Here is a 12,679-nt window from a genome sequence, read left to right as displayed (position 1 = left end):
AAATGGGGATGGAAGCTGGGTAGGACAGTTTAATTGTCCATCTTCTGGTGATGTTTGTTGAAAGACTGCAGGGGTAGATGAAGAAATGAAAATTATTAGGAAATAAAATATAAACTTCAGATAGCAATGAACCGAACTGTGCAGTGAGTGAGAATGTCCCTGTCTGACTAATGAGAAGGTTGTAGTTCTCTGCCTGTGAAAAAGTGTTTTTTAAATTTAAATCTATTCCAAAATTGAAGTCAAGGCAAACTATTGGTATGTGAACACTCACATTAGAATTGTAAGAGTATCTAATTCATTTTTGTGGTAAATAGTATTTGCAGTAAATGCATGAATTGAAAGAGGAGTCTATCCACACCTGTTCTGAAAGTGCAGTAGTGTTAGTTCTTTTACATCTTCATCTAATTCTTCTTACTTACAAGAGATGAGACATAGTAATGGCAGAATTTGGTGAAATATTGAGGTATATCAAGTCTTTGAAATCAGTATAAAAGTTGGTTTGCTTAGGCAGTAATGTCATCAGAAATTGAGAATAACCAGCATGTGGTAAATCAGGGTTCAGGAGATTGCAGCCTCAGTGCTATATGACTTTTTATTAGTGCAGTGATCAAATCAGCTGATAAAAAATGGTAATAAAGAAGCACTACTACTCATAAATTCATCTTGAAAATATGACATGGTAAAAATTCTGTTATTCGTCATGGTCAATCATTTGATAGCTTCAAATTTACTTGGTAAGGAGCTTTTCTGCTCAGACATCAAAGAATGTAATTGTTCTTGCAACAAAAAAAGCATGCTTTCATTCTGAGGTTTAATAAAACATGTTCTTCATTCACTGCACACAGCACAGTGTACGGACATCAAAGCCAGTTCAACATACCAGATCAGATACAAGAAGCACTACAGCTGTTTGGTTCAGAGTAAATTGTCTTGCACAGTGCTCTACCTTAGCATGGCTATGTCAGGTCTGTTGTCTGAGGTACCTGTGCTGGCAGCAGCCTGGAGATCTCAGCTGCGTTGAGCAGTGTAGACATACTGTAGGGGAGATTCTCTTTTCTTGATTTTCTCTGGATTTGTATGTTCAGTTCTACCTTTCTTTGCTCTTACATTTAAAAAAGTAGCTGTTTTCCTTTGGCAAGCTGAGACATAAGCCAGCACATAAGAGATGGACAAGCTGGGTTTTAGTTAGCATAGAAATACGTGCAAATAAGCACTGAGCAATGTAGGCAATGATTCATTATGATTCAGTATGCTTCATAACTACGTATTTTTTTGACTGTACCAGCTGAAGGGAAATGGATGGGACCTGGAGTCACACACAGATTAGAATACATTTCTACATGCAAGGATTCTCTGCTGTTTTTGTTGGGCACAAGCAGTTTTTCCGTTGTTGGTGCTTTATCAGCAGCTCTGTTATCAAGAAGGTCAAGGACACCCCTATATTATACATTTCAGCATTTCAGAGCCTGTTTTTCAGTTCCCCAGCCTTGCCTCTAAAGGCATGTTTGATATTGAACACAGTATAGAGAGCTTTATGTCAAACTGCTGTTTGGCATCCCTTCTCTTGCATCATAACTAGCACCCAGATAGGAAGCCCTGAATCAGCAAATTGTCTTCTTGCAGCCCCTACACTGGGCGACAGTGTAGGCAGAAGAAAGTTAAGATTTGTACCTTAATATAGGAGCATAAAAGTGCATTAAAGAGCAAAATTGAAGAAAAACAGCATGCAGTGCTTTCAACAAGTTCAAGCGTCCCTCTGATGTGCAGCCACTGAGACTCTGATGTGAGCCAAACGCTCAGAACTTGCCCCAACGAGCAACTTACTGAAAAAGTGCAAGTGATATCACAGTGCAATAAATTTCAATTTCAACCTCAGTAGTTATAGCAGATTTCTTAATCTGCAATTGCTAAACGTCAGCAGTAAGTTGGTGTTTCAGGCTGGCATCCTGCAGAGTACTGAGAGCTTTTGATGGAAGTCATTTGGTGGTGTGCATCTCATATCCTCTACCTCATCTGAAGCTTTAAAAATTCTTCATGAGGAAATTGAACGTTTTAGCACTTCAGTGAGGAAAGCAGGAACAAGAAATATGTGACTGACAGTAGTCTGTCTTTAGTGTGTTTCTACTCTTTTTAGGAAGCAATTAATGAAAGAGCAGAAAATGTGTTTCTGACATCCAACTGAGAACTTTCTTCAGGTGTTCCTATCCCACAGCTCAGCCTGCCAACAACACCTAGCCCTTCAGAGGGACGTGCTGTGAAATCTGGGGGATTATATTTTGCAGACCAGTGCAATGATACGTAGTCCAGATAAAGCAGGCCTTTCTAAGGCTCCTAGCATTATTAAAATCTATGTTGGTATTTCTTAAAAATTAATTAGAGAGAATCCAAAAAGAATCACATAATCACAGAATGATTGAGGTTGAAAGGACCTCCGGAGGTCACTTGGTCCTACCCCTTGCTCATGCAGGACCACCTAGAGCAGGTTGCCGAGGACTAGGTGGCCTCCAAGGAGGAGACTCCACAGCCTTTCTGAGCAACCTGTGCCACTGCTCTGTCACCTGCACAGTGAAGAAGTGCTTCCTGATGTCCAGAGGGAACCTCCTGTGCTCCAGTTTGTGCCCATTGCCTCTTGCCCTGTCACTTGGCACCTTGAAAAAGAGTCTGGCTCTGTCCTCTTTGCACACACCCTTCAGATATTTTTACAAATTGATGAGATCCCCCTGAGCCTCCTCTCCTGCAGGCTGAGCAGTCCCAGCTCTCAGCCAGTAGTGGCCCTTCACTGGACTCTCTCCAGAAGCTTCATGTCTCTCCTGTACAGTGGAGCCCAGACCTGGACACAGCACCCCAGGTGTGGTCTCACCACTGTTGAATAAAGGGGAAATAGCAGAGAGTAGCTACTTTGGTGGTTTGTAGACCTGTCTTTTCTATGTTTTGTGATATCAGGTAACTAAAACAGACTCCCAGGAAGCTTACTCATAATGACAGATTCCTGGATTAGTTAATTCCCTCTCTCATATTTCTGGCATGTAATGAATCAAAACAGGCCCTTTCTGATTGCTTTCTGTTGTTTTGGTGTAATTAAAGTTTGGTTAAAACGTAATTGAGTTACTGAGGCACTTAACAACAAAAAATTTCTTCCTCTTGTGCTGCCAGTATAGGTTTCTATTACCCTTGTATCTCTTTCAGTCCAATCAGATCTCATAATTTTGGAAGCAGTGACTAATTGGATCAGAACAATAACGACAAAGAAGGAATCTAGCTAGCACAGTGAGAGGGTCCCTTGTTTGACAGCTACACAAAAATTGCATCATTGCTGTGATTCCAACTGCTTGCCAACGAGGAGGCTGCAGATCCAGAATGTCCTTGGTCTTAAAGGTTCAACGCCAAACCAAAAATATTACCATCAAGTTAAGATAACATTTTTTATCATACAGTCCAATATTAACATTAGAGAAATTGTGTGGTGAGGTGATGGGTTTTCTTTTCTTTGTGTTTCCTTGGTGTTCGGTAGTGTAGGTTACTACAGCAATCTAAATAGATATTAATAAAAACATGTGTGAACCAATTCTTTGTTTAGATGTTACCAAAATATAGTCAGGCGTTGTTTTGTTTAACCTCATGTAATTTAGATTACAGCCTCGTGGAAAAGGGTCCACCTCTTTTTTAGTATCTGTGCATAGACTGCCAGCACAGTGAGGTTTCAGTCCAAGCCTGGATACCTGAAATAACAGGTCACAGATCTAAAGACTCCAGGCAATATATCCTGCCTTATGCTTTCCCTTTTCTTACTTTATTCCTAAACCACAAGTCTTCCACAGAACAATAGTTGGAGAGGATAACAGAGTTTAGACAAAGTGTTAAGAACTAGAGTCCCTTTTATCATCAGTCACATCTAGGAAAGGTCTTCTCTTTATTATCTTTACCAGCATTGTGTCATGGAGACACAGAACAGTCTCCCTCAGAAGGGAACAAATGCAATTTGCCAGATGGGTTTCTGGGTTTTGTCCCAGTATGCATGTTTAGCAAACCTGCAGTTAAAGCTTCTTAATGAAATGAGCAGAATCATTGCTTACAATTGAAAGAATAGTTCAGGAAATGCTGTCATTTGGGGCTGGTCTCTGTTTCTGTGTGTGCACAGGTGCCTCACCCCATGACAGATGTCTCTGGCAGCTCATGAAGCCTCACTGCAAGTTGATAGCATCCATTCTGCTGAAACAAGCAGGGCAGCTGTTTTTCACACATCCTGTGTGTCTACAGCAGTAGGTGCATTGAAACCAAGCTGCTTTTCCGGTAGCCCACCTTATGAGCAGGACTTAACTAGCTCCAGTGTATAAATCCTGCTTTTTCTGACCAATGCAGGTAACTGTGCTGTGCAGTGCAGTAACTCAGGGTTTACTGCTGTTTTCTTTTGGGGAAAGTAGGCAGCTTTCCAGTGTTAGAAGACAGGATTACAGTTCTTTGGTTTGGCTTAGTACTAGAAAAATATACACCTTCAAGAAAAAAATGATCTACTACTGTGAGAAGCATTCACAGAAATGTGTTATAAAATGTGCTATATAGTAGATCATACATGATGAAAATGGGGTTACATACATATGTGATTTCATGTCCTTGGCATCTGTAGTCCTTCACTAGTTTCCCATCATTAAAAGAGGAATGAGCAATGGCCGAAGACTGAAAGTAATACAGATGAAAACACGAACCTCTTAAAAATGCCTGATAACGAGCTTTTGGAAACAGAGCTAATGGGTAATTTTGTCTATTACATGTTCTAGAGAAGATAAAAAAAAAATCTCTTTGTGTGCATGGCATTTGCTCTAAACAACAACAAAAAAGCAAACAAATACCCATAATAAACCATACAGCGATTTGTTGAGGTACAAGAAGTGATGAAAGCCGGAGACACACAGCTTGCATTCATTTGTAGCTTGTTATTCATTTGAGCATATTTGCTTTGAATATCTGCGAATGTAAGGCTTCTTCCAAACAAAACAAAAATGTCCCTAAGAGTAAATTTTCAGAGTGGTCACAGTTCAGTTTCCAGTTTCATACTTCTAACTATTTCCATGGCTGATTTCATTCACTTTCATTCTTCAGCTGATTTCCTAACCTGCGTGTCATGGTAATATTCAGCAGTGCAGCTCAAGTTGGCTACGTAAGGTACCAGAAAGCTGCCCCAAACCCATCTACTGCTGAGAAGACTTTGATGTGAAGGAGGGGTAAGAGGCCAGAAGAATGCATTTCACAGGATGGGAAAGGCTGGAGAGGGGAACGCGAGCTGTGCCTTTCCCAGCAGCCTGAGATGCCCCCATTCTGTGCATGTGCAGGGTGACGGAGCCCTGCTGGAAGCCAGGGCATCCTCATGAGGGCCCCAGGGCAGGCAGGGAACCCCTGCTTTTCCCAGATATTTATCATCTGGGACATCCAGCTCACCAAGCTGCCAAGGAGCTTGTGAAACTCCAAAAATGCTGCGTCTCTTGTTTCTGTGAAAAATGTCTGTCACATCGTTGCTGAAATCAGTATGTTCCCGAGAAATGTTTTGGTGATTTGGGTGTTTTCCATCAGAGAGAAGGTTCTGTTGAGAGATTACTGGAAAAGCCCGCATGGCGATCTACGGCATGTTACTGCATATCGCCTTCTGAAATCCAACATTATATAATGAGACAGGTTTCAGCTGATAGCTGAGAAGGCGACAGAACCAATATCAGTCCTGAATATTTAATTTCCTGCTCAGGCTGCAACTTGTTTCTAAAACTGTACCTTGTTTGTTTATGGTACAAGAAAGAAAAGGCTTTGGTTAGCATCCAACTAGACCATAAAGTGCAAAGTAGCTCCAAGAGCTAAATTTGTGAACCTGATTTGTGTGATCAGTAGACAAGTCAATAAATATTTAAGAGCTACTTAGTAACATTTGATCAGCTGCAAAAGTGCACAGCTGGAAGGACAAGCATATTCAGCAAAAGCAAATAGTGGTGTATAAATACATTAAAAATGAGTCAAGTGGAAGCCACCGAGCAGCAGTTATAATGCTTAGTGTCACTAATAATGGGAGGTGAGGTGACAGATGACATGGATGACAGGCGTTGTGTGTAGAGTGGCTCCTCAGCCAAGTCTCTGAGCTATTCGGGTGTAGAAGGTGGGAGCAGAACATCCCTTATCATCCGTGGGGTTGCTGGGAAACAATACGTCTGATGCTTGCTGTTTACCTTTACAGCAGTTCTGCCTGAATGTTGCAGATGTGAAGGTGAGCAAACAGCAGCCCTCACAGGGCTCCAAAACGGTGCCAGTCTGTGAGCATGCGCACAGCATCTCGGGGATGCAGCCATGAAAACAGCCTGGCTGAGGGGGTGCCAACATTCCCGAGATGCCTGCTGATCTGTTTAGAGCAGCCACTTGAGCAAGCTCGGAATGGCAGTGGCCTCTCTGTGGCACCACTGAGCAGTACTGAGAGCAGGGCAAACAAGGCAGCACAGTTAATTCAATATTACGCTGCAGTGCCGGCTGTGGAGATGCTGTGCATACCAACATAATTCCCAGGGCAAGATTTTTGTTTATGGTGCACGTGCAAATACCCATGCCCTAATGGATCTCAGTACCTAGCTCACACCTACAATCTATCTGTTTTTGTGGATTCTCAAGGAGCCAAACTGTCATTTGTTCTCAGAAATTAACGTCTTCAGGACTGGATTGCACACTAACCACAGGAAGATGTAGGGTGGTGCCTGTGGCTCCATTCTCCACGCAGATGTAAGAAGATGAAGGTTACATGCATCTCCTGGGGTTGGGGATTTTCATATTCCAGGGGTTGGGGATTTTCATATATATATTCTAGTCCATGGGAAAAGCCTTCAAGTCTCACTCCTGCAGCCTCTCTTCATCATGTTCAACCTTGTAGGGATTACTTCAATATTCATTGGAAATTGGGTTTTCCTATCTTCTTAGTAGACTACTAGATAAATGATGTAATGGAGGACACTCTTAGCTTCCAGTTTTGAAGAAAAGGTCAGCCAGTTTAAATATATCAGCCAGGAAGAGGAAGGAGTGACAGCCCTGTGTTATGGAGCTAAACAGAGCCAGCATCCTGAGAGAGGATCCAGAAACTGTGGATCAAGGCCAGGGTGACTGTAGCTGTGAGCTGTGGCATCCTGCAGCTCTAAACATGGGGGAAACATGGCACACAGAGTATTCAGAGTAACCTTTCAAAATAAGCTAATACCACAGCGAAGGGTTCTGGTACCATTTCTGTGATAAAACCCATGACTGAAAAATATCCAAAACTGCATTCCCAAAGCACCAGCTTTCTTCACTGTTCAGATACCAAGAGCTCTGGATTTGAAGAGTCCCAGAACCATGCCGATGAAAGTGCTGGCTCTTACACAAAAACTCTTAAATCTCAGAGATTTGTACAGTTATGTTTTCTTGAGGACTACTGCAGTAAAATAAGCCATGGTTTGTGTCTTGGCCAGAGTTCTCCAAGTGCTCAAGCACAGGTTCTTATACATTTTATGATCTGAGGCAAGGAGGTGCCGACGTTTAAGTTGCTGCGATTCAAAGATGGGATGGACGCATTTGAAATAATTCTAAATCCAGAAGGGATGGATGTGTTTTTTCTAATGATACCAATTTGATAAGCATTGGCCACTGTGTTGAACAGTTATTGTGGAGAAGATGGGGACTGACTGTTTTTGCTAGGAAGTCAGAAAATTCGTTGCTACAAAAGGAGGCGAGTTGTTCACCTTCTGCTTGGTAGCCTCTAACCAGCAATTTAGTTAAAGGAAATCTGACCCTGAACTCCTGATGTCCACAAGAGCACCGTAATTATTGCATAGTTCAGTCTTCTGACACAGGGCTGCCCTCCATTTTGTGGGATTGAAGCTATTTTACAGCAATGGATACAGGGGAAGAGGGAGAAGAAAAAAAAAAAAAAAAGATGAACAGATAGAGATACAGAAGAAGAAGAAAGAGTAAGCCAGCAAAGAATCTGATTTTAAAACCTGCTGAAAGGAGTTTTCCTTTGGAAGAAGTGACTTTGGATCTTGGTCCCTGCTCTAGGTTTTGCTTATAGAGATGGCAGTAAAGAGTCACTGATGAGGAGACATGAACAGGATTAAGATCAGGTTCAGTTTCAGCAGGAGGGATGGAAAGAGACTCCATTTTGGAGCTTGCTGATAAAAATAATATCAGTAAGTGTGAACCCCTTCAAGTTGGGGAGGCCCTCGAACCCCAATGTTCCCACCTCCGTTAATGACAGAGTTGATGAAGAAGAGGAAGCTTCCTCCTCTACCTCAGAGGAGTATTATCTGTTACAAGTCCATGAAGTACAGTGTAACTGGAGAATGCTATCAGCACAAAGGGGCAGCTTTTTGCTCTGTGTGTAGGAACTCACTGAGCTGTTGTCAGTGAGCACCCATATTCCCATAAAATATCAGGGCATGGGGCGCTTTCCCCCACTTGTGTTTGGGAGTTTGGACACCTGAATTACGGAGTTCAGCTGGCTGAGTCCAGGTTCAGCCCCATCACTGAGAAGAGCTATTGTGAAGAAAGCTGGAAGTGAGAGCCTGCCCCGAATTTTTTGGGTTTGCTGTGTGATCACTGGGCTGAGTCTGTCTCGTCTCTGACTCTGGACCCAATTCTGATCTTCTCTTGCCGCCAGTCTCACTCCCAGTTCACCTTCCCTTGCAGAGCAGCCAGGGAGCCAGCTATGTTGTCTCATTTCCATGTTCTGAATTTTTGGAGATCTTCAGAACTGTCAGCTGTCCTCATTCTTTAGAGAACCTGCCTTTCTGCCTTTGGTACCTGGATGGACTAAAACCTTCCAGGTTTAGATAATACAAACTACAGTCCCTAAAGTAAGTGATTTGAGACTGGCCCTCTGTCTTCAGAAGGGCTTAGGTTTTGCAAATATCACAGTGCATAATATTTGGGTACTTTGAGGCCCCAAATAGCATTTACAGGCCTAGAGGACAGCTGAGATAGAAGGTAAGATGCGCGCTAAACAGTAAACACCAGAAAAAAGTGCTGTTTAAGCATCACAGGAAACTACACTTTGCAGTTTCTGAAAGCATAATAAAATCATGGTTTTCCTCAATAACAAGGAAGGCTTCAAGTGAAAACCAGTATCAGGTGCTTTTCAGTTCTCATTTGTTTGGAATAGCCTTGTGCAGTGAAGAGGGAGTGCGGGTGCAGAATTCTGGAACCTTGATTTCATTAAACAGAAATGTATTTAGGAAATAAAAGGTAGGCTCCCCAGCCTCAGCCAAGGCTGTCATTTGAAAATAGATTGGTATGAATAAGATCATTCAGGTAACTTTTCCACTGCCTTAATGCCTTCATGTTGCTGGCAGTATTTTGAAACCAGATGAAATTCCAAATGAGACGCAGAAAATTGAATCAGCAATAAACCACCCTGCAGATGCTTGCTTTTCCACTTCTTAAATTAATTTAGCAACCTGAAACAAGACGGAGAGCATGGTAAGTGTAGTAAAAATAGGTATAAATATAATACAGTCTATTTAAAAGTTCGTGCCTGTTATATTTTGGCTGCATAATGACAGCAGAAAATAACTTGCATTTCATGGTGTGTCTGCATATATATCTAAGCAGATTAGTTATTTTCCTTTTGGTACTTGAGCTAGTATGTTCAGTAATAGTACGGATGAAAGGTAATAATTTGTGTCTGTACCTTGAGATACCTTCCAACATAACACCCTCTGGTTATGCAGGAGTAATACTTTCAGTAAGTAAATTTACTTACTAAAAGTAAATGGCTTTTCAAAACAATTATTTAACAGAAACATACAGTTTGATCATCACCTCATATATTTCCTCATTAATAAGGAGGTTCTAGATAATACAGACTGGACACCTTACTCCCTCTGATATCAGCTCTATTTACGCTGGGCTCAGTTGTGCCAGTCTGTTTTTAACATGGGAGGAAACAAACTAGCATCCATTTTATCTTTCTTTAACTTTTATTTTAACTTCATTAGTCTATGACCGGAATTTGTATATACAGTTATGTAGGTGGTTTTAGTATTTTCTTTCAGTGAGGTTGAGTCTGTGTCTGCTAATGCTTTTCCTCCTTTGCTTTGTACTCCAAGCCCTCACTATATCCAGGAATGCTAAAAGTCCAGTGTTACCCTGGTCTTTGTTTTGGGGCAGGGTGTAACTGGGTGACTCTTTCAGTGCTTGTGCCTAGAGCTGGTGGTTTACAAATGACCTGAGAGTTGTTTTAGGCAGGACTGAAGTGATGTGGTAGGCAAGGCAGCAGCTGGGTGAGTTGGTTACTGTCCATCTTCATCAGCCTGAGTCAAAACTTCTGACTGTGACAGCCTGCAGTCAGTTGTAAGCAGGGCTGATTTCTTTCTACAAGAAGCAAAGAGAAGCATTTCATCAGTGAGGTTTCTTTTCCATCTCGTTCTGATGAAGAGTCTATGATCTTACAGATATGGAATCTACCATTACTGAGGCCTTTGCCATGTCTGGATTGAGTCACAGTGGTACAACTGGTAAAGCAGAGCCACGGGGGGCGGGGGGGATAAAAATCCATTCCAGCCATGAGCTGCACGTGAGAACTCAGTGGTTCTGAGCATACAACCAAACCCTTCACGGGAGGACTTAGAAAGTTGGTCTTTGGCAGGATATTGGGAAAAAATCCAAGGAGGTGGAGTAGTGGTTCTTTTACAGACATTTAGTAAAACACAGTACTCCTCCAGATTTAGAGCGATTTCTGTGTTTTATATTACTGATACATGTACCAGTAATGCAAGCATTACATTTTCTGAACAGTTGTTAGTATGTGGGAAGAGATTCCTCTTAGTTCATATAATGCTTATATCTCGCTTATGGGGCCTTAATTAGTAATCAACAGCAAATTGCTGCAGATTATGGTGGGTACACAAAGTAGTGGCATCTTAACTCTAAAAGAAAAATCAGGAAAAAGATACAACTCTTACCCAGGCAAAAACATAAAAGTTTTATACTTTGGGATTATTTTTGTATTGTGTTTTCAGTTGATGGCAGAGATGCCTGGGGCATTCTTCTATATTGTTTAAATCATGTACGTGACCCAGAGTTAATGCAGCCTTTCATTAATGATCGAGTGCTAGTTCCAGAGTTAATGACTAGGATACTTTCTCCATCTGAATAGCAGGATGCTGGTTCTTGCCCTACTATCATGCTCTTTTTCCTTTCTTCAGTCCCACTCTTGCCATGGCCCACAGGAATCTGACTGGGAGCTGTAATGTGAACTGCGGATGTAAGATTCATGAGTACGAGCCTGTCTGTGGATCAGATGGAATAACATATTTTAATCCTTGCCTAGCTGGCTGCATCAATGGTGGAAACCATAGCACAGGGGTAAGTCCTTCACCCACCCATCCACATACAACCTACAAATAGCGAGTAGCCCCTCAGGCCTGGAGCAGATCAAAGACCGCTCTGTTTCTAGAGCAAACATCCCCCCTCTCGAAGCATACAGTCTTTTCACGAGTTCCTTGATGTTACTTTTAAGAGCAGTTGGTATTTTTGTTGTTGTTCCCTCTTTGAATGGAAGGAAGAACTCAACTCTTCAGGTAGTTGGAAATGTTTTAAACTCCAGTTTAAATTTAATTATGGCCTGTTTAAAGCCATTGGTGTTTGTGCCAATCTTGTCATAAATAAAGACTGCCTGTTTATTCTGCTCTTGTAAAATAACTTTGCCATTCTCATGTCCTTCTTGAGACCTCTTCCAGGCTAAGTGATTATATTTAAATTCAAGTAACCAGAAATTAAAATATGTTAATAATCCATTTCCTTCTTAGAAATACATTGCCTGTTACAGCCCAATCTTCCTGTCTTCTGGACTGGGGAAAGGCATCCTGCTGGTGAAATCACACCATGGAAATTTGGCAGTTTCCTGAAGTGGGCACAAGATAACATTGAAAGATACAATCTGACCTTACAAGCAACAGAGCAGTATGGTTATGCTCGTTTCATACAAATGCAAACTCTTAAATTCTTCTGTTACAGAACTGTCTTAAAAAATCATTAAGAAAGACAGGAAGTAATGTAAACATTGATTTTCTAAGGACTTAATTGTACTTACCAGAAAGCTTATTTATAATGTATCAGTCTCCTGATTTGCAGTTGTGAGCCAGCATGTGAACTGGAGGATGGTGGTTCCAGCGCTGCCCTTTATCAGGTTTGACTGGATCCATTCAGTTTGAATGGATATTCATTCCATAAATGAAGGTTCCTACATAGATTCAACTTGGAACAGACTAGTTTCCTTTATATATTTTTTAAAGTATCTATCTGGTTTTTAGTAGAAAATTGCTTTAAAAGCCTGCAATGTGAACCTTTAATGTTAACCTGTGGTTAACTTTCAGTGTCTATATAAATCTTATTTGTGCTTTACTGCACTGAGACACAGGTTTGGTCTTGGCTACATTTCGCCTGATATCAAACTGGCACTAATAATTCATTTAGTAGGAGGTACTTTGGTAGTATGCACTCTTCAGTACAAATTTTGAAGCATGCTATTTCCTACTATGGTTTAAAAAAAGATCCTTCATGGCCTGAAGTTTTAATTTGGTAGCTGAAGGTGAATAGAATGAACAGGAAAATACACTTCTTGATTAAATAATGCTTTATGTAGGGTACTTTTGGAAACAACAAATGTAAGTTTGAGTCACTCTAT

The 12,679-nt window shown here is 41.3% G+C and overlaps 1 protein-coding gene across 1 annotated transcript in view; it reads left to right on the top strand.

Annotated features, from left to right (window-relative positions):
- SLCO5A1 (solute carrier organic anion transporter family member 5A1) overlaps window positions 1-12,679 on the top strand; it is a 78,675-nt gene that overhangs the window by 51,438 nt on the left and 14,558 nt on the right. Inside the window, exon 6 of the mRNA XM_040547774.1 lies at window positions 11,199-11,358. Within this exon, the coding sequence (XP_040403708.1) occupies window positions 11,199-11,358 (160 nt within the window). The remainder of the gene's footprint in view (window positions 1-11,198; window positions 11,359-12,679) is intronic.

The sequence above is a fragment of the Cygnus olor genome, chromosome 2 (assembly GCF_009769625.2).
Source record: "Cygnus olor isolate bCygOlo1 chromosome 2, bCygOlo1.pri.v2, whole genome shotgun sequence".
Classification (NCBI taxonomy): domain Eukaryota; kingdom Metazoa; phylum Chordata; class Aves; order Anseriformes; family Anatidae; genus Cygnus; species Cygnus olor.
The sequence above is the reverse complement of the archived record's forward strand: the minus strand, read 5'-3'. Positions and strand labels throughout refer to the sequence as shown.